Source organism: Globicephala melas, chromosome 1, assembly GCF_963455315.2.
Source record: "Globicephala melas chromosome 1, mGloMel1.2, whole genome shotgun sequence".
Taxonomy (NCBI): Eukaryota; Metazoa; Chordata; class Mammalia; order Artiodactyla; family Delphinidae; genus Globicephala; species Globicephala melas.
Genome location: NC_083314.1, coordinates 54,376,495 through 54,402,341, shown reverse-complemented (window position 1 = coordinate 54,402,341; position 25,847 = coordinate 54,376,495). Strand labels below are relative to the sequence as shown.

The window sequence follows — 25,847 nt, the reverse complement described above, 5'->3', positions numbered from 1 at the left end:
TGTTCTGGGAAAGAGGAGGGGTACTGGGATTGCTTTTGCCTTCAGTCCTTCCCAGGTTGTTATCAAACAGATCCTACCAGACTGAATTTCCTCCTGCAAAAAGACCAGACCAGTTCTGCTGATGAGTTCCCACCGCAGGTCAGCTCAGGGGTCCTACCATCTAGTCATGACCCAGTACCGGACAAGCCCTGAGCCTCAAGATTCCGGGCCCTGTCCCCCGCCACCTCCCACTCCAAACTATGGTGTTAGTTGAAGATGACAAGAGGCATCACATGGGTGTGAATTCTTCGGTGTGAGTGATAGGAAGCAAGAGGTAGAAACACTGATCAGAGTAATTCACAGTAGACCCTCGGGGTCCAGGATATCCTACCATCTCCTAGTAGCCTGGGAGGGGGTTCCATCCACCTTTAATTACACTGCTCTTTGTTCTCTCAGCCTCCAGCCCTCCTGAGGCTCCCATAACTGGGTCAGAGAATATTGTCACCTGTCTCCTAACTCCAGTTCCTTTCTCTCTAATCTACTTGCTATATCTTGCACTGCTACGTCTTCACTCATCTTTCTGGGCAGTTACCCTCCCTCACCCACTCTTTCCTTGGCCTCTAAGCTTCCCAGGCCTTGGTCTAATAGATTCTTGTAAGGTGCAGACCCCATGAGTCCAGAGTGAGGCAGAGCCCAGCTCTTCCTTGGTGATATTTTCTCATATGTATTTTCTTGTCTCTCTGCCCTGGATGGCTGTGCTCTGGGACTTTCTGATTCTGACTACCTGCCCATACTTTGAACCACTCCCCTTGCATTGCTGGTGATCTCTGAGTCCTCCTGATTTCTACCTGCTTACTGAACTGGGGTCCTGTTGCTTTACTGTGACATTTGATATCTATCAGAGTACACCATGACTTAGAATAAAACAATCTGCCGAGATGGAAGGGAATCTCGAGATTACTTAGGCTAGTCTCTTTGTGTTGTGGAAAGGGAGGCTGAAGTCCAGAGAAGTGAAGTGACTGGCTGAGGGTCACCTCGATCTCTCTGTTTCCCTATCCTGTTTGAGAGTTCAAGCTTTATGTTAGTTATATGTCGAAAGCTGTGTGCTATTTGCTGCGTGCCGGGTTGCTCTTACCCTAGGCTTGTGCTTGCGCGGATATGGTGGATCCTGGCGGTGCCCTGCCCGGATGCCCTTTATTTTTTAATTTTTTACTGTTTTTATTTTGAAGAAGGGAGATGTTACAGCATGTTTTCTAGTATAAGATGTATAGGGGAAAACTCAGTGAAGAAGTAGAGAGAAGAGAGAATTGTCAGAGGGGGAAGAATGGTCCTTCAAAGGCAAGTGGAAATAGGAGGCAGCACACATCTGGAGAGTTTGGTTAGATCACAGACAGTCCAGATGCCCTTAAACTGGACAGTGGACATAGCCCCCAGCCGCCAACAACTCACAGCTGCCTCCTTCTTGGATCATTGCCCTTGACCGAACAGGAGTTGCTCTACTCTGGAAGTTACCTGCTCCCTCCCCCATGCCTTGGGGCAGACCTCCATCAATACCTGATGAGGAGGTACCAAATCCCAGCCCCCTTGCCCCATTGGGGGCCAATCTGAGGAGCAGTTTATGCTCCAGAGCTTCCCTGAGGATCAGACTGAAGCTAATCTCCCACCAAGATCACACTGTTGCATTTTTTCCCCCTGCTCTATGCTATTTCCCTCATTCCCCTTCTGAGAGCACTCCCCTGATAAATCACTTGAACAAGAACCCCTGTCTCAGGCTTTGCTTCTAGGGAACCCAACTTACAACGTAAACCATGGGTCAGAGTGTTACCCCTAACCTGAGTATTGTCACCGAACTACACATCACCAGGCCAGGCGTCTATTTAAGAGCCCTCCCCGGCTCCCTATTACCTATGGCATTGAGTCAAACCTTCTCTTCCCCACTTTAGGTACCACAACACGCCTCTGTTCAACGCACCTTCCCTCATTTTCTTCTTTCCCTGAGCTGCATCTTCGCTCTGGTTGGATGGTTTTTCCATTGTCCCCGTTTGCACATGTCAAAAGGATCCCTGCCTTCCCTCTTTTCTTGTGTGCTTCCCTCCTGCATTCTTCTTACTCATCCCTCAATGCCTTCTCCAGGAAGCTGACTCTTCCTTCTCTGAGTATCTGCAGCCTTCTTGTCAGTAGCTCATAGATTAGTACAGTGTTTCCCAATGTGGGAGGGCATCTCTGATGATATGAGAAGTATTTGGGGAATAAGGACTAAATAACTTTGGACAGGTAGGGAGAAAGATATTTCCAAATTCTCTCTTTTTCTTAATAGATTAAGGGGAAACCTTAACCCTGATCCTAACGGTAACTCTCCGTTTGGATCTTGTACTTTGTGGTTTACACCCAGCACTTTCTAATCTCCATTTTTAGTACCACCAACACAGCAACAGCTGGCATTTAATAATATATATACTGTTTTCTTTTCATTGCATTTATTTTTGAGACTTCCTTTTATTTATGGCACATGATGACTAGCTTTCCATTTTTGGCACTGCTGTAAAGTCTCTTTCACAAAACCGTAGATTTCTTTAAAAAAACAAGCGAGATATAGAAAATTCAAGTGCGTGATAGTTCAGATATTTCCCAGATATGGTAAAAATTGTGAACGTGGTGTACTGTAGCTGAGGTTTGGGAAACATGAGCACTGTCTGCTATGGGCGCATTGATTCCTCTGCTGTATACTTATCTCCCAAGCTGTTTGTAAACTCTTAGAAGGTAAGGATATTTTCATGTTTACTTGACTTGTCTTTCAATGTTTTTATGTGATTTTTACCTTATATTTTTTATTATGTGCAACAGCAAATACAGATCTGGGCATCTAATAGGCACTCAATAAATTCTTATTAATTGATTGATTGATTGACTGATTGTTATCTACACTTTAGGTACCTACTATCCCCGGCCACTGTGATAGGTAATGAGGTTAAAAATGAATATGGTTTGGTCCCAGCCCTGAAAGAAGTTTCCATAGTATAGTCAAGAGAGACAGAAAGGAAAATGGACACTGATTTGGACCACAGAAGAGAAAGTAGCTAATTCTCCCACAGGCAAAGGGTGAGAAAAATGGGTAGGATAGGTCCTATGGAGGAAGAAGAGGTTAGCTGGGCCTTTGGATATGCGCAGAGCACAGCAAGGTGTACGGGGGAGGGGGAGAGTTGGATGGCAGAGCGTTCCTTGCAGAGGAAACATTAGTGATTGTAAGGGTTTGGAGGTTGGGGTGGGGAGGGATAAATTGGGAATTTGGGATTAACAGATACACACTACTATATATAAATAGATAAACAACAGGACTTACTTATAGCACAGGGAACTATATTTAATATCTTGTAATAACCTATAATGGAAAAGAATCTTAAAAAGTGTGTGTATGTGTGTGTGTGTGTGTGTATATATATATATATAAAAAAAAAAACACTGAGTCACTTTGCTCTACACCTGAAACATTGTAAATCAACTATACTTCCATAAATAAAGTGCTTGGGGTCTGGTGTCGGTTGCGGGGTGCAGGGAAGAGCAGCAGGGCTCTTGGAGGTGGGGCGTAGGCCCAAGACGAGGGCCTTGTACCACAGCGAAGGTGTTTAGTCTTCATGTGCTGGTGATGGGGAGTGGTTTAAAAGCTCCACAAATGGGGTTATGGCCGTTGCTCAGATTTCGGTATGAGGGAGATGATTCTCCTGGCCACGTGGACAATGGGTGGTCCAGGAGGCAGGAAGGCCAGGGAGGGGTTGTTATATGAGCGTCCAGGAGAAAGATGTTGAGGCTAAGCGGGATAGTGACGGGGGAGAGAGAGAGGAGACCACGAATACAGAATACAGTTATCCACCTTTCCCCTGCCTCCCTTTATAATCACTGTGAAAATCCAACCAAGAGGGAGACGCAGGGAAAAATAAATTCACTGCTTTCTAGGATTGGCTTCACTGCCGTCTGCCTGGGTCAGGTGTGTGTTTACCTTCTCACACTAGTTCAGTTCTCAAGCTACACCTCCTGCTTGTGTCAGACCTCTAGGAAATTGCCGGTCACCTCTAATGTCATTTTCGTTTTTTCCCTTCCCGTCCCAAGTCAGTAATAACATTCTTCCAAGGAACTAGAGCCGAGTGACTGTCGCATTTCTCTTCCGACCTGCGGGCGGGCTGGCTGGTGTCTGGCTCCTGAGAGATGACCAGCCGTCCTGTTGCTCCCTCTGCCCCCTCCCCTCACCAGGCAGCTCTCTCCCTTTGTAAAAGTTGCCTCATGTCAAGACCCATCAGCATAAGAGACTATTAATGAGGATGGGAAGAGACAGAGCAAAGAGGAAAACACCACAACAAGATAGAAACAGATCAATAGTGGAGCCTAACAGAGCAAGAAGTACTGAAAGCAATTCACGAGCTGTCAGCTTCTCAACGGACGCAGGGTTTCTGATAATCCCAGATGGACACAGAGAGGAGAAAGATGGACAAAGAACTGGAGCTGCATTCCAAGGGAAACAAAAAGGAGGCGTTACCCAGCCAAAACTCATCCTCCAGGTTCCCGAAGCCAACGCGGTACTCAGCCCATTTCCGGAAAAAATCAGTTTGGCCATTCTGCCGCCTCTGGAATACCTGTGAAGAGAAAGAGGGGAAATGAAGAAAATGCTAAGGAAAATAAACTCTAACGAGTAAAACTGCTATAACTGGGTTTTATATCTGCAGTGACAAAGGTTCTCAGATTAAGCACCACTGCAGTACGGAGCTCGGTATTTGCACAGCAGTCGTAGGAGATGCTCAGAGCCCTTCTCTGAAGCGCAGTGGCGCCTGATGAATAGGCCAGGGTGTAATGTTGACACTTATTTGCACCCCTGCGACGTAGAAAGGATACAAAGCCCCCAACTAGTCAAGGGATATAGGCTTGGCTCTCAAATTAATCTTTTTGCACCACAGAATGCAGTAGAAAGCCTTTCTCACCAGAAGAATGGGACCAACTTCCGATCAGCTAGGAGCTGTCATCATCCTATTTCAGGCAAAGCAATTGCATATCATTCACCTCCCGAACTGTTTAAGTGCTAATTTCATTTACCCTCCAATACATCAGCCTCGACTTCAATTTCCAATTAGGCTTTAAGAAGAAGGCACAAATATGTCAGAAACATAAAAGAAAATGCTTCCCAAGAGTGGCTGTTACGAGCACAGCCACCATTTAACTCCATTCAACAACTATCCGTTTTGCACTGTGAAAAATCCAGCGCTGTGTGTTGGTGCTGGAGGAGGGATCCGCAGGAGGAGGGTGGGTGGAGGGGCTGGGTTTCCATCTGCCCTGACTGAGCTAATGCTGCTCCGCTTTCTGGCCGGCCTGCCGGAACTCGCCCCTCTGTGTAGTGGCCTGTACTGATGTGTGAGGCCATTCGCCAGGCTGCCCTTCCTCTTCTTTCTGTACTGCCCTATCACACATGGGAGGAGGGTGGTGACAGGAAATGGTGTCTCTCTTTTCCCCACCACTTCTCCTCCCTGAAGGCTAGGACAGCTCTGGGGAAGAACCAGAGAGGCCAGGGAAGGATGGGGACGGGGGTGGCCTTGGTAACTAGAGGGGGCTATCCGGGTTCTTCCCCTCATCTGCTCCGCCATATGCAATTCTCCAATAGAAAGATCCTAATCATCTCCCCATAGAGACTCACCTCCTCCTGCAGGGGACTCATCTCCTCTCTTTCTTTATTATTTCCACAGTCTTCATCAGGCAAGACCCCTGGGCCTCTCTGAGCCACTACTCCCTTTCCCTCCTGCATGAGCTATCCCCACAGAAGGAGCAGTTTTCCTGGGGCTCCCTCACTGGGCTGGGCCACTGCAGCCTCGATATTCTTATTCCTTCCTCTGCCTCACCAAACCTATGGGCTGCTGAGCAAGGCCCTGAGGACAATGCAAAGCCCCAGGTTGGGCATGAGGGGAGTGGGTGAAAGGATGGCCAGAGGATGGTGAAGTGTAGATGGATGGGTGCTGAGCCAGGTGGACTGAAGCATCGACGATGCTGGCGGGCAGGGAGAACAGCTGCAGGTACTCACAATCCAGCCACCCCCGTCGGTCGTCATATCGCAGTACACCTGTAACTTCCGGCTTAGCTCTCCATTGAGGAAGATGGTGTAAACCCCGCTCAGAGTGTCTCCGTTCATCAAATGCTGGGCACAGTCTTGAGGATGAGGGAAGACCCGGCCCCCTGCACGAGAAAAGAGGCAATTTCCGGAAAGGGTCCTTCCTCCCACTATGCGTAAGAGCCCCTTGGATCAGAGAACAGTTTAGAAGGTCTCACGGTACTTCATCAAGAACTGTAAGAAATCCTCACTGAATCTGTGTATGAGTCCTGCATCATCTTGCATTCCCTCTTTTCAACTGATGTTGGGTTTATCAGACAGTATACAGCTTTACAGGATCTGAGGACCAAAGAGCTGTGTTCACTGTGTGGCTCCCCCATTCACCTACTTGTTCAGCTTAGGCAAATAGCCTGACTTCCTGGCATCATCTTTTTATCAGAAAGATGGGGATAATAAAAATATTCGTCCACCAAGGGTGAAGGTATGTTAATGTACCTAGTAATTGGTTACTTAGGCGATGATTACAGAAGCATGGAGCACATTAAAACACCGCAGAGTCCACCTTTCAAAAGAACAAGGGGGATTAAGCACAGCTGTCCCCCGGAGTGCCCAAACAAGCTTAGCTTAGCGTTATCAAGAAGATGGATATCTATTCCTCCTGCAAAATAATCTCCTGATTGCACTAAACAATCAAATGGCCATGTTTTACAGTTCAGTTTAAGTTTAAGGAGAGGGCAGAGGAAATAAATTGCTGCTCATCTTTCAGAGAGAACAGCCCTATTTGTAGAACAATATCTAATTAGCTGAAAGAAAAGCTTAAATCATGTGTCTTGAAGAGTTTAGCTTCAGGGCAGATTTTAATGCTTAACAGGCAAGCCAGAAAGCAGAGGTCCCATGGGAGGAGCTCTGCTGGACTGCAGGAGCTGATGGAGCAAGTTAAAGGCAGAGCTTGGCACTGGAGGAAAAGTGGTTTGGGTGCTCTGTAAATGTATGATCTCTGGGTCAATGGAAAGTGTGGTGCAGTTGATGTGGTTCTGCATCCTTGAAGGGCAGCAGAGCTAGGAAGAGAGGTGGGGTAGGGACTTCATGGGACCTACAGTGTCCCCTAGTGGCAGAACTAGTGCACTGCAGGTGTGACAGAGCTGGGGGCGGGGGGCCCTTGGAGAGTCAGCCGGTGGGCCAGAGCAAGTGGCAGCATAATGCCACACAAGGGAGGTAACATAGCAACCTCACCGAAGCATCCTGTGTTAGGGGGAGGTTGTAGGGGTTCGGTAGACTTTATGCAAGGCCCCTCTCGGAGATGTGTTAACTCCTCTTGCACAAGGACGGTCCAGCTTGCTTGCACACCATGGTCAAGGGTCGCTCGTATTTCAGGTAGTTTAGAACAAGGCACCGCCTGCTTCAGGCATACACCAGGGAATAACAATATATGCCTATAGAACTAGTATTTTACCAAGTGTGCTTTGATTTCCATTTAATTCTTGCAAGAAACATGAGAGGAAGGCAGATTGTTATAGATTGAAGTCTTATTTTACAGGGAAGGAAGCTGTACTCAGAAAGATCGCATGACTTCCTCCATTCACTTGAACTCAAGTTTTCAGACCCCGAGTCAAGTGCTCCTTGAACTTTACTAAAACAGGGGATATAACATATGATTCAGTTTACTGGATCTATATCTGTCCAGATGGCAAATGATTAACTAAAATCTATATTTATCTTGTAAGCATATAAAGCCCCAGAGGTTAAAGTTACCTCAAAAAGTTCTATGTTCACATTAAATATCTTAACCCTCTCAACACCTATTTCCCTCATAGCTGCAGAAAAGCTCTCAACTTTCATCTCCAGCCTGTCCTAGATCTCAGTAGAGTTCCTGATCCCACCTGTTCCTAGAGGGTCCAATTACGTTTCGGGGGTAGGTGTGGGTGAGTGCCTTCTCTCTCCCTGTTGCTTTGGGAGCACAGTGATTATTTCCTGGCTTCCAGGCCATTCTCTAGCGGATCTTTGGAGCAACCATCCTGTCTGTCTTCCTTTCTCCCCTCTTTTCTCACTGCCTGAGTTTCTCATTTTAGATCAATACAAAACATGCTTGGTCTTCAGCTCACTCCTACCTTATGCGCTAATAGCCCTTTCTCCTGAATCAACTCAGTGCCGTAAAGGGGCCGGAACCCCAAATTTCTTCCCAATATCCAACATGTCCTCCACAGAACATCTTCTCCCAAACCTCAAAACGACAACCTCATCCAAATACACATACAAAACCAAATGAAACTTTAGAACAGACAAATAAATAATCTTATACAGGCTTCTTCACATTAATAAGATCAATTATTTAATTTTTCTATTACAGATACTTTCTAAAGGCTCAAACATATTAGTTGCTTTAAAGGTAGAACTACCAAAAACAAATATAGGAAAATGAGATGGTTTGCTCTGGAGGAGAGAGGTTTTTAAATATCTGAAGGGTGGTCATATGCCATGTGTAAAATAGGTAGCCAGTGGGAACCTGCTGTATAGCGCAGGGAGCTCAGCTCTGTGCTCCGTGGTGACCGAGATGGGTGGGATGGGGGAGGGTGGGAGGTCCAAGAGGGAGGGGATATATGTACACACATAGCTGATTCACTTCACTGTACAGCAGAAACTAACAACATTGTAAAGCAACTGTACCTCAATAAAAAAAAATTTTTTTAAAAAAGGGATCCATTTTTATAAAGTCAGAAAACGGGAATAAAATCAACTTAAGAAAAAAGTGTGACCTAAGGAGTGTCAAAAGTTCTGATGGGGGCTTCCCTGGTGGCGCAGTGGTTGAGAGTCTGCCTGCCGATGCAGGGGACACGGGTTCATGCCCCGGTCCAGGAAGATCCCACATGCCGCGGAGCGGCTGGGCCTGTGAGCCATGGCCACTGAGCCTGCGCGTCCGGAGCCTGTGCTCCACAACGGGGGAGGCCACAACAGTGAGAGGCCCGCGTACCGCAAAAAAAAAAAAAAAAAAAAAGTTCTGATGGGCTGAAGGTCTCAGAGTGCACCTTGGGAGAGAAGGGGTCGTGTTTTCTTCCTTCTGGGCCTTCACGTTGGACTGGTCGGCGGAGGCACTCACCAGATGCGTGGGGACTGATGCATAGTTGCTGGGTGTGCTTGCCTTACCTCTGACGAATGGCAAGGCCACCTGGTGGTTTAGAGATTCCACTTATCATAATTTAGTCTGTGGCATTAATGGAAAGATGATCAAAAGCATTTTTCTTATGCAGAATATCCGCAGCGGCAATATTCACATCTTGGGAACTTGGAGATGACATTTATCGTGAAACCACGCTTCTCCACCCGCCTCCGACCCTTAACACTGTAAAAGTTTTACCTCATACCACCAATCCATGATCATTATTCCTTTTCACCTGAGGAGAGGAAGTAGGCTCACTAATTGTTCCCAAGCCGGGGACTATTAAAATTCAGGTTCCTGGGTTCTGCAGCAGATCTACTGAATCAGAATGCTGGGGGGTAAGTGTCAGGAATCAGTGTTTCACCAGAGCTCTTCAGATGAGCCTGAAGACCAGCTGGACTTGAACTCCACTCTTTCTCCAGTATGTTTCCCTCTCCTCAGAGAGTGCAGAGGTGGAGCTGGTTAGCTAGACTGCGCCCCAAGGGGTGTGATGGTCTGTTTTCCCTGCTGAGATCCATATGGCAGGGTGGATAAATAGACCGAGTGTCTGTCTGCCTGTCTCTCCCCCTCCTTCCCCTCTTTCCTTATTTTCTTTCCCTTTCTCCTTTTCCTTCTCTCTCCCTTTCCTTCCCTCTCTTTCTCAGTAAGCATGCCTTGAGTGGGCTGGTGCCAAGATGTAAATTGAGTGAGAGGGGATACGAGACTCTATCCTTGAGTTTAAGCCTTGTGTTCCAGTTTTTAACATTAGGTTCTCCTCTGGGGTTATTGGACTCAGGCTTAGCTAATAATAAAGAATACACTGATTCCCAGTCTGCTTTATTCATTGCATGTATACTGTGGCTTCATACATTTTTAAGAGATAGGGCAGTTTTCAGGCATCCCTAGCTCTCTGGATGTTATCCCATCTAATATCATCAAAAACTCACCTTTAATCCTAACATAGATCATCCCAGTAATTTTTCCCAAGGCAGAAATTTTAGGATGAAGAGAAAAACTGGAAGGCTTTTCTTCCCTTCTCCTTTGATACAATTACTAGGGTCTGACCTGACAAAGAGGCTTCTTTTCCCGCGCCCCCCTGCTTTTTTTTTGTTTTTTGTTTTTTTTTAATGCAGGCTGTGATGATTACCATGTTAACAGGAAAGCAATGCCAAGTGATCGGTACACTGAAATGTCTCATGGTTAAGCATCTCTAGATGTAATTGGGAGCTCAACAGGGCCGGGGCACTCACTGGAAGAATTGCTCATAAATTGGTTTGGGTTGGGCATCCGGAGGCTGAATGCTGAGTAGAGGGAAGTGAGCTATATGACACACAGTGCACATGGAGAGCCCCCAGCCAGCTGGGAGTGAAGGGAGAGACTCTTTCTGTCCCTTACTTGCTTTGTGTTCTTGAATGTGGTCTTTAAAGTGGTCAGAGTTAATGGCTTTGGAAAGTATCTGCCCACTGCCCACTCTTAATGGCCTTAGCATCAGGACCGAAACCATGATATCAGTGTTTCTCTCTGAAAACAGCCTTAGCAAGTCTCTCTGCAACTGCAGAGAAAAGGGTGCTGCTCCACACCTCTGGCCACCCACACTTACATTTTTTTCACAGAAGTGGGTTTGTGGGTAGCAGGGTTTTGAGAGTGAGTCTGAAGCTGTGGACAGGGAAAAGTTATCTGTTTAGTCCACATGGGCTGTCAAACCTAACACCTTATCCTCCTTCACAGCATCTTCCAGTTCATTTACCTGTTCATTCTTTTGTGTATTTATTCAACAAACATATAGGAAGTGTCTGTTGGGGGTCTAAATACTGGGCTAACAGATTGGAATACGAGGAAGAAAAAGACACAGTTCCATCTTTCAGGTTGCTGACACTCTGGTGGAAGAAATAGAACAATATAACCCCAAGTTCTAAGTACTCTGGAAAAGAGATAAACATAGGGAGGTATCAAAACATGGGAGTGGGCATGCAATGAATTCTCGGGCTGGTGAGGGTAGGGTGAGTGGTGGAGCCTGGTATGGGGCAGAGATTAGCAAATGCTAATCAGAAAGTGCTTCTTAATTTAGGAACTGATGTAGAAGTTAACCACAAATTGGTGGAAGAGAGGTGTTCTAGGTCTGTGCAAAACATGGCCTATATAGGAAACTGCAGGTTTAGTTCCTCAACAAGAGGAAGACCTGGGTTGGATGGATAAGGGAGAGTTTTGGGGAGATAAGAGGGACTGGATCATGCCATTTAAGGAGGTGGACCTTCTCCTGAAGGAAACAGGGTGAAGAGTCCTGATGGACTTTAAGCTCAAGTTTTTAGAAAGATCATTCTCACTGTAGTGTAGAGAACAAATTAGATGAGGGTGAGAGTGGAGGTAAGACCCCATTCAGGAGGTAGCAGTGGGAATCAAGGTAGAGAGGTAACAAGAGTCTTTAAGGAGTCAATGAACACATAGAATTAACTGAGCAGTAGACAGCTTGAGTGTCTCTATCTTAAGGAGAGTTGCTGAGGAAGGTCTTAAGCACGGCAGACCACCTGCCTTCTACCCACAAAGGACAAATGCAACAGGCTTCCAAATCTTTCCTTTGAATTTACCTCAGTATTGCTTGGATTTACTTATATCAGGAGACCCAATTCCATGGCAGATTAATTGATCACAGACTGGTAGCTTCCAGCCTGGCCCCTCTCTGTGTCTCTTGATTTACTATGGCAAGGAGAGGGTTGGGTTATGGTAAAGCCTCCTACTTGGTCTCTTCTTGCTATTCTGGCTCCACTTGCATCTTTTCTTCGTATTTTAACCAGAGTAATCTTTCAATAATGTACATGTGATACTATCTCATCCTTTTTCTCACTTGCTGAAAACCCTCCAATAGCTTCTCCAGTGCAACAGCTCCGATTGCAATGGCTTCCTGCAATTAGAATAAAAACTAAAGTCCTGAACACATCCTGTAACTTCCTGCATGCTCTGACTCTGCCTTGCACTCCTCCCACTTTCTCACTTTTATTTTTTTCATTTATTTTAAAAATTATTTTATTTATTTATTTATTTATTTTTGGTAATGTTGCCAATATTTTTTAAAATTTTATTTTATTATTTTTTTATACAGCAGGTTCTTATTAGTTATCTATTTTATACATATTAGTGTATATATGTCAATCCCAATCTCCCAGTTCATCCCACCACCACTGCCACCAGCCCCTGCCCTGCTTTCCCCCCATAGTGTCCGTACGTTTGTTCTCTACAACTGTGTCTCTATTTCTGCCTTGCAAACCGGTTCATCTGTACCATTTTTCTAGATTCCACATATATGTGTTAATATATGATATTTGTTTCTCTCTTTCTGACTTACTTCACTCTGTATGACAGTCTCTAGGTCATCCACTACAAATGACCCAATTTCGTTCCTTTTTATGGCTGAGTAATATTCCATTGTATATATGTACCACATCTTCTTTATCCATTTGTCTGTCTGTCGATGGGCATTTAGGTTGATTCCATGACTTGGCTATTGTACATAGTGCTGCAATGAACCTTGGGGTGCATGTGTCTTTTGGAATTATGGTTTTCTCTGGGTATATGCCCAGTAGTGGGATTGCTGGGTCACATGGTAATTGTATTTTTAGTTTTTTAAGGAACCTCCATACTGTTCTCCATAGTGACTGTATCAATTTATATTCCCACCAACAGTGCAGGAGGGTTCCCTTTTCTCCACACCCTCTCTAGCATTTGTTGTTTGTAGATTTTCTGATGATGCCCATTCTAACTGGTGTGAGGTGATACCTCATTGTAATTTTGATCTGCATTTCTCTAATAATTAGTGATGTTGAGCAGCTTTTCTTGTGCCTCTTGGCCATCTGTATGTCTTCCTTGGAGAAATGTCTATTTAGGTCTTCTGCCCATTTTTTGATTGGGTTGTTTGTTTTTCTAATATTGAGCTGCATGAGCTGCTTGTATATTTTGGAGATTAATCCTTTGTCTCTTGATTTGTTTGCAAATATTTTCTCCCATTCTGAGAGTTGTCTTTTCATCTTCTTTATAGTTTCCTTTGCTGTGCAAAAGCTTTTGTTTCATTAAGTTCCATTTGTTTATTTTTGTTTTTATTTCCATTACTCTAGGAGGTGGGTCAAAAAAGATATTGCTGTGATTTATGTCAAAGAGTGTTCTTCCTATGTTTTCCTCTAAGAGTTTTATAATGTCTGGGCTTACATTTAGGTCTTTAATCCTTTTTTTTTTTTTTTTTTTGCGGTACACGGGCCTCTCACTGTTGTGGCCTCTCCTGTTGCAGAGCACAGGCTCTGGACGTGCAGGCTCAGCGACCATGGCTCATGGGCCCAGCCACTCCGCGGCATGTGGGATCTTCCTGGACCGGGGCACGAACCCATGTCCCCTGCATCAGCAGGCGGACTCTCAACCACTGCACCACCAGGGAAGCCCTAATCCATTTTGAGTTTATTTTTGTGTATGGTGTTAGGGAGTGTTCTAATTTCATCCTTTTACATGTAGCTGTCCAGTTTTCCCAGCACCACTTATTGAAGAGACTGTCTTTTCTCCATTGTATATTCTTGCCTCCTTTGTCATAGATTAGTTGACCATAGGTGTGTGGGTTTATCTCTGGGCTTTCTATCCTGTATAATTGATCCATATTTCTGTTTTTGTGCCAGTACCATATTGTCTTGATTACTGTAGCTTTGTAGTATAGTTTGAAGCCAGGGAGTCTGATTCCTCCAGCTCTGTTTTTTTCCCTGAAGATTGCTTTGGCTATTCGGGGTCTTTTGTGTCTCCATACAAATTTTAAGATTTTTTGTTCTAGTTCTGTAAAAATTGCCATTGGTAATTTGATAGGGATTGCATTGAATCTGTAGATTGCTTTAGGTAGTATAGTCATTTTCACAATATTGATTCTTCCAATCCAAGAACAAGGTATATCTCTCCATCTGTTAGTGTCATCTTTGATTTGTTTCATCAGTGTCATAGTCTTCTGAGTACAGGTCTCTTACCTCCTTAGGTAGGTTCATTCCTAGGTGTTTTATTCTTTTTGTTACAATGGTGAGTGGGATTGTTTCCTTAGTTTCTCTTTCTGATCTTTCATTGTTAGTGTATAGGAACGCAAGAGATTTTTGTGCATTAATTTTGTATCCTGCAACTTTACCAAATTCATTGATTAGCTCTAGTAGTTTTCTGGTGGCATCTTTAGGGTTATCTATGTATCTGCAATCAGTGATAGTTTGATTTCTTCTTTTCCAATTTGTATTCCTTTTATTTCTTTTTCTTCTCTGATTGCCATGGCTAGGACTTCCAGAACTATGTTGAATAATAGTGGCTAGAGTGGATATCCTTGTCTTGTTCCTGATCTTAGAGGAAATGCTTTCAGTTTTTCACCTTTGAGAATGATGTTTGCTGTGGGTTTGTCATATATGGCCTTTATTATGTTGAGGTAGCTTCCCTCTATGCCCACTTTCTGGAGAGTTTTTATCGTAAATGAGTGTTGAATTTTGTCAAAAGTTTTTTCTGCATCTATGGAGATGATCACGTGGCTTTTTTTCTTCAGTTTTTTAATATGGTGTATCACATTGATTGATTTGTGTATATTGAAGAAGGCTTGCATCCCTGGGATAAATCCCACTTGATCATGGTATTTGATCCTTTTAATGTGTTTTTGGATTTGGTTTGCTAGTATTTTGTTGAGGATTTTTGAATCTATATTCATCAGTCATATTGGTTTGTAATTTTCTTTTTTTGTAGTATCTCTGTCTGGTTTTGGTATCAGGGTGATGGTGGCCTCGTAGAATGAGTTTAGGAGTGTTCCTTCCTCTGCCCTTTTTTGGAAGAGTTTGAGAAGGATGGGTGTTAGCTCTTCTCTAAATGTTTGATAGAATTCACCTGTGAAGCCATCTGGTCCTGGACTTTTCTTTGTTGGAAGATTTTTTTTAATTTATTCATTTTTATTTGTTTTTGGCTGCGTTAGGTCTTTGTTGCTGTGTGCAGGCTTCTCATTGCCATGGCTTCTCTTGTGGCGGAGCGTGGGCTCTAGGCACAGGCTCAGTAGTTGTGGCTCACAGGCTCTAGAGCGCAGGCTAAGTAGTTGTGGTGCATGGGCTTAGTTGCTCCGCGGCATGTGGGATCTTCCCAGACCAGGGTTTGAACCCGTGTCCCCTGCATTGGCAGGCAGATTCTTAACCACTGGGTCACCAGGGAAGCCCATGTTAGAAGATTTTTAATCACAGTTTCAATTTCATTACTTGTGATTGGTCTGCTCATATTTTCTGTTTCTTCCTGGTTCAGTCTTGGAAGGTTATACCTTTCTAAGAATTTGTCCATTTCTTCCAGGTGTCCATTTTATTGGCATAGAGTTGCTTGTAATAGTCTCTTATGATGTTTTGTATTTCTGTGGTGTCCGTTGTACCTTCTTCTTTTTCATTTCTAATTTTATTGATTTGAGTCCTCTCCTTTTTCTTGATGAGTCTGGCTAAAGGTTTATCAATTTTGTTTATCTTCTCAAAGAACCAGCTTTTAGTTTTATTGATCTTTAGTATTGTTTTCTTTGTTTCTATTTCATTTATTTCTGCTCTGATCTTTATGATTTCTTTCCTTCTACTAACTTTGGGTTTTGTTTGTTCTTCTTTCCCTAGTTTCTTAGGTGTAAGGTTAGATGGTTTATTTGAGGTGTTTCTTGAGGTAGGATTGTATTGCTATAACCTTCCCCTTTGAACTGCTTTTGCTGCATCCCATAGGTTTTGGATCATTGTGTTTTCATTGTCATTTGGCTGCGTTGGGTCTTTGTTGCTGTGCGCAAGCTTCTCATTGCCGTGGCTTCTCTTCTGGCGGAGCATGGGCTCTAGGCGCACGGGCTCAGTAGTTGTGGCTTACAGGCTGTAGAGCGCAGGCTCAGTAGTTGTGGTGCACAGGCTTAGTCTCTAGGTATGTTTTGATTTCCTCTTTGATTTCTTCAGTGGTCTCTTGGTTATTTAGTAACGTATTGTTTAGCCTCCATATGTTTGTGTTTTTTACGTATTTTTCCCTGTAATTTACTTCTAATCTCATAGCATTGTGGTTGGAAAAGATCCTTGATATGATTTCAAATTTCTTAATTTTACCAAGGCTTGATTTGTGATCCAATATGTGATCTATCCTGGAGAATGTTCCATGTGCACTTGAGACGAAAGTGTAATCTGCTGTTTTTGGATGGAATGTCCTATAAATATCAATTAAATCTATCTGGTCTATTGTGTCATTTGGTTGGAGCATTTAATGCATTCACATTTAAGGTAATTATCAATATGTATGTTCCTATTACCATTTTCTTAATTGTTTTGGGTTTGTTTTTGTAGGTCCTTTTCTTCTCTTGTGTTTCCCACTTAGAGAAGTTCCTTTAGCATTTGTCATAGAGCTGGTTTGGTGGTGCTGAATTGTCTTAGCTTTTGCTTGTCTGTAAAGCTTTTGATTTCTCCATCAAATCTGAATGAGATCCTTGCCAGGTAGAGTAATTTTGATTGTAGCTTCTTCCCTTTCATCACTTTAAATATATTGTGCCACTCCCTTCTGTCTTGGAGAGTTTCTGCTGAGAAATCAGCTGTCAACATTATGGGAGTTCTTTTGTATGTTATTTGTCGTTTTTCCCTTGTTGCTTTTAATAATTTTTCTTTGTCTTTAATTTTGTTCAATTTGATTGCTATGTGTCTCGGCATGTTTCTCCTTGGGTTTATCCCACCTGGGACTCTCTGCTTCCTGGACTTGGGTGGCTATTTCCTTTCCCATGTTAGGGAAGTTTTCAACTATAATCTCTTCAAATATTTTCTTGGATCCTTTCCCTCTCTCTTCTCCTTCTGGGACACCTGTAATGCGAATGTTGGTGCGTTTAATGTTGTCCCAGAGGTCTCTTATGCTGTCTTCACTTCTTTTCATTCTGTTTTCTTTATTTTGTTCTGCTGCAGGGAATTCCATCAGTCTGTCTTCTAGGTCATTTATCTGTTCTTCTGCCTCAGTTATTCTGCTATTGATTCCTTCTAGTGTATTTTTCATTTAATTTATTGTATTGTTCATCTCTGTTTGTTTGTTGTTTAATTCTTCTAGGTGTTTCTTCTTTAATTCTTCTAGGTCTTTGTTAAACATTTCTTGCATCTTCTCGATCTTTGCCTCCATTCTTTTTCCGATGTCCTGGATCATCTTCACTATCATTATTCTGAATTCATTTTCTGGAAGGCTGCCTACCTCCACTTCATATAGTTCTTTTTTTCTGGGGTTTTATCTTGCTCCTTCATCTAGTACGTTGTCCTCTGCCTTTTCATTTTGTCTATATTTCTGTGAATGTGGTTTTCATTCCACAGACTGCAGAATTGTAGTTCTTCTTGCTTCTGCTGTCTGCCCTCTGGTGGATGAGGCTATTTAAGAGGCTTGTGCAAGCTTCCTGATGCGAGGGACTGGTGGTGGGTAGAGCTGGGTGTTGCTCTGGTAGACAGAGCTCAGGAAAACTTTAATCTGCCTGTCTGCTGATGGGTGGGGCTGAGTTCCCTCCCTGTTGGTTGTTTGGCCTGAGGCGACCCAGCACTGGAAGCTACAGGCTCTTTGGTGGGACTAATGGCGGACTCCAGGAGGGCTCATGCCAAGGAGTTCTTCCCAGAGCTTCTGCTGCCAGTGTCCTTGTCCCTGTGGTGAGCCACAGCCACTCCCTGCTTCTGCAGGAGACCCTCCAACACTAGCTGGTAGATATGGTTCAGTCTCCTGTGGGGTCACTGCTCCTTCCCCCTTGGTCCTGATGTGCACAGTACTTTGAGTGTGCCCTCCAGGAGTGGAGTCTTTGTTTCCCCTGGTCCAGTCTAAGTCATGCAAGCAAATCCCGCTAGCCTTCAAAGTCTGGTTCTCTGGGAATTCCTCCTCCCATTGCCAGAACCCAAGATTGGGAAGCCTGACGTGGGGCTCAGAACCTTCACTCCAGTGGGTGGACTTCTGTGGTAAAATTGTCCTCCAGTTTGTGAGTCACCCACCCAGCAGTTATGGGATTTGATTTTATTGTGATTGCACCCCTCCTACCATCTCATTGTGGCTTCTCCTTTGTCTTTGGATGTGGGGTATCTTTTGTGGTGAGTTCCAGTGTCTTCCTGTAGATGATTGTTCAGCAGTTAGTTGTGATTTCACTGCTCTCGCAAGAGGGACTGAGAGCACGTCCTTCTACTCCACCATCTTGAACCAGTTTCCTGGCTTTCTTTTAATCTGTTGAACATGGCAAAGTTATTCCTCCCTCGAGTTGTAGTAATTACTCTTCTCTAGGCTTGGAATGCTTTTCTTGTGTGATTCACTCTCATCTTGCAACTCCTGGCTGAAATGTCTCAGCTCAAAGAGAGGCCTTTCCTGACCACCCTAGTTGAGGCCAGGGTCTGCGATGGGGGGGAGATAGTGGCAAGTGAGTCCCAGTGCAGAGGCAGGAATTTGAACGAAGCCTGGATCAGACCCACTTGCTTTTCTTGGAGAGCCTCCCAAAGAGGCAGGAGGCAACTGGGATGCCCCCTGGGGACATAGATGTTGGTGGCAGGCATTTTGGGGAGCTTGTCCTACAGCAAGGACACTGGTGCTGGCAAGTGCCACTTTGGGATCCTCCTTCTAGCCTATTAGCACCAGGGGCTTACCTGCCCACCAGTGGTCTGGCACAAGCCTTGGATCCCCTGGACTACACAGCTAGCCTCGTCAGAACCTGGCCCTGTCCACCATGGGCCAGCAACCGCCACATGGGTCAGGGCCAGGCAGCCAACCAGGCCAGAGGCCAGTCCCACGTACGAGCACACCCACAATAGTCAGCCCTGCCACAACAGAAAGGCCCACACAGCCCACGTAGGGGGAACTTCTAGAGTATATAGCTCTGGTGACCAGAGAGCAGTGTGCTGCTGGGCCCCATAGGACGTCCCCTACATAAGGCTACCAATCCGAGATGGGGAAACGTAACTGACCTACTTAATATGTAGAAATAAAAATAGAGAATGAGGCAAAATGAGAAGACATAGGAATATGTTCCAATGAAAGAACAAGACAAAACCTCAAAAGAACTAAACAAAGTGGAGATAAGCAGTCTACCCAGTAGACTTCAAGGTAACAATCATAAAGATGGTTGAACTCAGGAGAAGAATGAATGAATATAGTGAGGAGTTTGACAAAGAGTTAGAAAATATAAAGAAGACCCAAACAGAACCAAAGAATGCAATAACTGAATTAAACAAAACACAAAAACTAAAAGAAATCAACAGTGGATTAGACGATACAGAGGAACAGATCAGAGAACTGGAAGACGGAGTAGTGGAAATTGCCCAAGCTGAACAGAAAAAAGAAAAATAACTTAAGAAAATGAGGATAGTTTAAGAGACCTCTGGAATGACATTAAGTGTACTAACATTCACGTTATTGGGGTCCCAGAAGGAGAAGAGAGAGAAAAGAGGGCAAATAATTTATTTGAAGAAATAATAGCTGAAAACTTTCCTAACCTGGGAAAGGAAAGAGACATCCAAGTTCAGGAAGGACAGGGTCCCAAACAAGATGAGCCCAAAGGTCCACATCAGGACACTTTATAATTCAAATGGCAAAAATTAAAGAGAAAGGATTTTAAAAGCAGCAAGCGAAAAGCAACTAGTTTCATACAAGGGGACTCCCATGAGACTTTCAGCTGACTTTTCAGTAGAAGCTTTTCAGGCCAGAGGGTGTAGCATGATATATTCAAAGTGATAAAAGGAAAGAACCTACAACCATAGTCTACCCAGCAGGCCTATCTTACTGATTTGAAGGAGAGATAAAGAATTTTATGGACAAACAAAAGCTAAAAGAGCTCAGCACAACTAAACTGGCATTACAGGACATGTTAAGAGACTTCTTTAAGTGGAAAGGAAAAGACCATGATTAGAAACATGAAAATTACGAAAGGAAAAATCTCACTGGTAAAGGCAAACATACAGTAAAGGTAGTAGATCAACCACTTATAAAGCTATAGGAAGTTTAAAAGACAAAAGTAGTAAAAGCACCTATATTCACAATAAGTAGTTAAGGGATACACAGAACAGAAAGATGTAGAATATGATGTCAAAAACACTAAACGTTGGGGGAGGTTCAAAAAAGCACAATGTAGTGTTGGCAAAAGAACAGATGAATAGAGCATGGAATAGAATAGGAGTTCAGAGTTCAGAGACAGAGCCATGTATACATGGGAATTTAATATACAATACAGCACCAAAAATCAGTGGAGAATAGATGGACTATTCAGTAGAAGATGCTGGGGAAATTGGCTCACTGTATCCTTACTTAATACTGTGTACAAAATAGACTAGATATACAAATAAATCCAGTAAGTTAATAGAAGGATGTATAGAAAAATATGTTTGTGTCCTACAGGCAAGGGAAAGATTTTTTTAAGAAAGACTTCAAAAGTTCAAATAATAATAGCTAATACTTATCTAGCACAGGAACCCTGATGGACAAAGGAGAAGGTGGGCCTCTCCTTTTAGGGGTTTGCTTGTCTCAGTGAAGTTTACTCAGAGCTGTTTACTCAGCTCTACTCAGAGCTGTTTCTAAGTAGTGGAGCGGAGAGAAGCCCCTTCAGTTCCCTACTCTGGTGCGGGGAAGTGTGGCATATATAGGAGTAGATTGCAATGAACAGTGGTCATCAGGCTTTCCTTGCCCACTGATAACTATGTGGACTTGCATGGTCCACCACCTATTGTTCCAGAACCTAGGGTTTGCCCATTTTCCTTAATTTTCACAACCTCAAAAACTGAAGCTTGTGTTAGAGTACACTCCCGGAGTTTTCCTTAAAAGCCCCAGAGAGCAGCAGCTCAGCCTGACTTTGGAAGAGCAGGGATGGAAGCACAGGCAATAAAGAAAACTTCTCATTACCCATCTCTGGGGGCTTCCGAAAATGATTGTCTTCGCTTGACCTCAAGGTCAAGACAACCAGTTTTATTGTGTTCACTGTCTCGGAGGACAAGCTTTAGCGAGTGCCTTGTTTGCTTCTTATAGTATTAAAATAGACAACGAAATTGGCTTCTCAGAAGATCATTTCACAAAGTCCCTGTTGCTCTGTGGGGAATATTTGTTTCCTCATTTATATTCATGTTTCTAAAAGACAAGTAGACCTTGAATGAAATTTTAGGCGACAGTAAATTATAAATAATGTGTCCATATTTTTTTTTCTCTTCCATACTACTTGTATTTAATTCCCCCCAGAGTCTTGTGCAAACACCAGAGACGAGAGGACAGGAAGCTATTAACATGATGGAAAAAATGAAATGGGCTTATGTTATATGGCAGGAATGCAACAAGGGGAGACATCTTGATCAAAGGAGTTTTTTGAGGTTTTGTGGGAGCCAGTTCTTCCCTTTTGTCTCTCTCTCTTTTATTTTTATTTTATTTTTTGTAACATCTCAAGTTTTTTCTAGACCCTTAAGTAGGCATCTACTTGAAATGAGTCTCTTTACTTGGCCCACCCAGGACAAGATGAGGGCTTGTCAATGGATGGAGGCCACTTTGGGGTCCAGCTTTAAGCTCTTTTGTTCCCTAAGACACTACATAAAAATGCTTAGAAAGATCAGCTGAGATCAGCCTGCCCTAAGAATAGAATGCTGATGAGTGGAAAGCTCAGGTACTGTCAGTGAAGTCAGAAAGGATGCCAGTTATTAGAATGAAATTAGCCTCTAAATCCATCAGCCCTGGTTTGCCATAACATAGGATGCTCTGGTGTTCCTCAGCCCTCTTGCCCAGCAGGAGTGATTCATGGGGTTCAGGCCAGCAGGCCTCCAATCTTTCGAGTAAGGGAAGATACTCTGCTCTTTGTTTTTGTTTCTTTCTCTTTTCCTCTCTCTCTCTCTCTCTCTCTCTCTCTTTTAAGCAAGTGACAGGATCCTGCAGATGGAGCTTGCAGGGTACACTGTGTGGCTTCAGAGGTGTGAAGGGAATAAGCGCTGGTCCTGCTGGAGGGGCAGGAAGAGGATGGTTTGGGATGTGCTGAGTGTTGGGGGTGTTCAGAGAAGAGCAGAATCAGACCTGAGGCACTGCTGCCGCAACCTCTCTTCCCAGAGGAAGCCCACTCTCAGGGCATCTCAGGAGATATACGGGCAGACAGGGGAGTTCTGGGATGAGAAGCACCTGGGTGCCCAGGTGCTGGAGGCCTCTCTTTACCCAGACTCCTTGTAAAGGAGTCTAGCTCATGCCACCTATCAAGTAAACCCCAATTCTCTTCTTGAGGACATCTCCACCCCCATACTTAGGAAGCTGGTACGCTTGTACTCTCTTCTTCTTTAATAAAATTTGCTTTTTTGGTGGGGCAATTGGAGGATGGGGGTAGAAAAGGGGGAGGGCGTGGCACAGGCAATGAGGACTCATTAATATTGACACGCAAATGACTCTGTAGGCTTTGTGTAATTTATTCAGGGAATTTGCATGTGGGGTGGCAGAAAGAGCCTGCAATCAGAGGGACGCTGGGCATCGTACTCTGCAGGCAGTAGCTTTTTGCCTATGTCTTCCCTTTGAAGGATACTGAGAATCCTCTCCTCCTAGAGCTGTCTTTAAGCAGAAACCCCTCTTCTGTGCTCTGCAGCTGGGATTTAACTATTCCACTCAACCACCATTTATTATGTCTGCTGTGTGCCAGGCTTTGTGCGAGGTGATGTCACATGCATTACTTCTGTCCATGAACTTTTCATTCTGTAACTGGTCAGTTCAGAGGGTTCTGATAAATCTCCAAGACAAAGCCAGCAGGGTTTGGTATGCATCAGTGATTGAGATTTAAAGTTGAGCTTTGCAGTAAAACTCTGTGAAAACTTCTAAACGTGGACGCATCTTTGCCATGTACCACTGTAGTTGTAGTAGCAAGTCCTTCTCTGATTCCCCAAACTGCTTGGAGCAACTCAGGCAGTAACTTACATTGAGGGTACAGGCAAGTGGGCTCTTCAGTGTTCTCCTTTCCGAGGGGTATTGGTTATGCTGCAGTCGCCCAGTGTCAGTTGAAGTCTCATACAAACAAACGAAGAAATACCTAAATACATCCTGATGGTCCCCCTGTGCTGTCCTCCGAACAAAGCCACTCCCCTGGGCTCTTCCCCAAATTTCCACGAATTGTCAACCCTCTGTTTATTGGATCTTGCTGGGCCCCCAGCTGGATTTGGGATTCTAACTATTGCACACCCGCTGGAGGCAGCTTCGTCTAAGAGAGGCCAGTGGTGGGCACAGAAGCTGGCATATTTTACAGCCCAGGCAGACCTGGAGCAAGGCACAGCTGCAAGATACTGCAGAAACCTCAGGCATATTGCCGTCCTGCTCACAACCACTAGCTGTGGCGTTACCAGGATGGGAATTGAAAGCTCATACTACACTGAGCAAGCCTTGAAACCCATGCATTTTTGGAATGAAATGATTAGTTTAGACCTAATAAATATGCAGATCAGGGGCTCTGTTTATGTTATCTGTATTTGTTTTAGGGGAAGGAAAATTTTAATTCAGTGAAAAGCTCCAATCCATGGGTCTTAGAGTGTTGGCTTAGGAAAGGAAAGCCTAGAGGACCCTTTAATTAACCTGTGAATTTGCAGGGAAGAGCTTGACCAAGAGGAGGGTGATGCCTTGGTTCTGAGATAAGATACCCCTAGAAAGGTCATGGAGTGTGAGCGTAACCGACTTCAGCCCATAAAAGAGATCAAGTGTCCTCCAAATTCCACTTGTCAAGGACCCATCTTGGATTCATTTCTTAGTTGTGTGAGCAAGGTTTATTTTTATTTTTTAATTAAAAATTATTTTTCTGATTAATGTGCTCATTGTCGACACTTTGCAAGATATTGAAAAGTATAAAACAGAAAGAAAAAGGGGACTCATTCATAATCTCACTACCCTGAAGAATCACTAGCGATGTTTTCATGTATTTGATCCAGTGTCCTGCTTTGTTATTCAGAACAAGTCTAGTCGGGGAGGCACCTGGGTAGGGATGGGGGAATTTCTGTCACTTCTCTCTGGTGATGGGAGGATGGGCTCTGGGGTGTGGACAGCAATCCAATCACCCTGGTGCTCTAAGACGGCAGGCAGAAGTGTGTCTAGGGATAAGGAACTTGCCTACACTTGCCCCACACTGTGTAGAGCCAACCCCCTCCGAACATGGGAGGCGGAGAGAATTCAAGGTCTGGACTGGGCAGTCCCACATTACAGACTGTAGAGAGGTACCGTGGGAAGTGTTAGAAAGGGTTGTTAACAGCACAGACCCCAGAGGCAGAACAACTGGGGGTCAATCCCAGGTCTCCTACTTGAGAGCTATGGGATCTTAGGTGAGTTACCTCACCTCTCTGTGGCCCAATTTCCTCATCTGTAAGTAAGGATACTAGAACATACCTCACAGGCTATCATGAGAATTAAATAGTACACGTAATGCAGTTAGAACAGCAGTGCCTGTCAGATAGCTCTCAAAGGTCAGGTGTTAGTTTATTTCCTGTTATACACATTAGGACAACCTTATCCCTTAAGGGCATTTCCAGTATCTTCTGCTGATACTTAAATGAGGGAAGGCAGGAAGAATGCTGGATTTAGAAGGAGAAGACCTTGGTTCAAGTTCTGACCCAGCCACTTACTACCGTGTAAGTTATTTGATCTCCATGCACCTGAGTTTCATCATCTGAGATGAAATGAGGATAATAAGGCCCTTCTCACCAGTTGTTATAAGGATGAGTTGAGACCATAGAAATGCAAAAGTGCTTTGTGTGTGGAGAAGAACCACAGTTTTAATATTGGGGCTTTACTCCTGTGACTTTTACTAGGTGAATCTGATTACAGGCAGCAGAGGAAGGAAGGAGGGAAGGACAAACTGTGCTGGAAAGACCCTTGCAGAAAATCTAAACAGGAGCCTGCTCTCTTACTTGGTGCATTTAGTTGGTGCAGGTGGACCAGGACTTTGCACTGCTGGCTCCTGTGGTTGCCTTGGTAGTGAGAGGTTCCTGGCAGGGCCTTGGAAGGCAGGAGTGGAGGGAATAATTATTTTCCTTTGCCGGAAGAGGCAGTTGAGTTTCTCTGATGGGCTCCTCCCTGGCCAAGTCTCAGCAGAGGCAGCCGAGGAGCCAGACACCACCCAGGGGAGGAGAAGGCATCAGGGCAGCAGGAAATCTCTCACCTGTGGTGAAGGCGGTGGAGGTGATGCTGCTCCGCTCGGTGTCCTGGGCTGCCTGCAGGAGCACCGTGTAGTCTGTGCTCTCAGACAGGCCCTCCAGTCGGATCCACGTGTCCTCCGCATCCACAATCAGCTCCTGTGGGATAAGCGGAGGAGGGAGGTGGAAAGGGGTGAGCAGAGGGGTCACCATGGAGGGCAGTGGAGAAGGGAAGTTCAGACCCCAAGGTCGGTATTGCAGTGGCCATTTTTATCCTCTCCATCCCACATTATGTAAGAAGGAAACCGTTCCAATAAGCAGGGAAAACAGCTCCTACGTGAGACTGAGGCCAGCTCCTATCTCACGGATGCACATTGGGAGAAACTTAGGCCCGGCATTATTGAACCCAGTGGTTTTCGGATTGCACAGGGCCTCCTGGAGCCCTGAGATGCAGGAACCTAGGCTTCCCTCTTCCACATCCAACAGTCTAGCTCTATTCTCTGTATTTGGCTTCTGAATATGATTTCACTTTTAAAAAGGATTCCACTGTTAACAAAAACTTGACAACCAGTGCTCT

At 44.4% G+C, this 25,847-nt stretch overlaps 1 protein-coding gene across 2 annotated transcripts in view; it reads right to left on the bottom strand.

Moving 5' to 3' along the window:
* TNR (tenascin R) overlaps window positions 1-25,847 on the bottom strand; it is a 425,980-nt gene that overhangs the window by 6,122 nt on the left and 394,011 nt on the right. For both annotated transcript variants that reach the window (XR_009563440.1, XM_030875407.2), the window contains exons 18-20: window positions 25,297-25,429; window positions 6,035-6,186; window positions 4,508-4,604 (exon numbers count right to left, since the gene is read on the bottom strand). Coding sequence is in view for 1 of the 2 variants with exons in the window: in XM_030875407.2 (XP_030731267.1) it covers window positions 4,508-4,604; window positions 6,035-6,186; window positions 25,297-25,429 (382 nt within the window). In the remaining variant the exon portion in view is untranslated. The remainder of the gene's footprint in view (window positions 1-4,507; window positions 4,605-6,034; window positions 6,187-25,296; window positions 25,430-25,847) is intronic.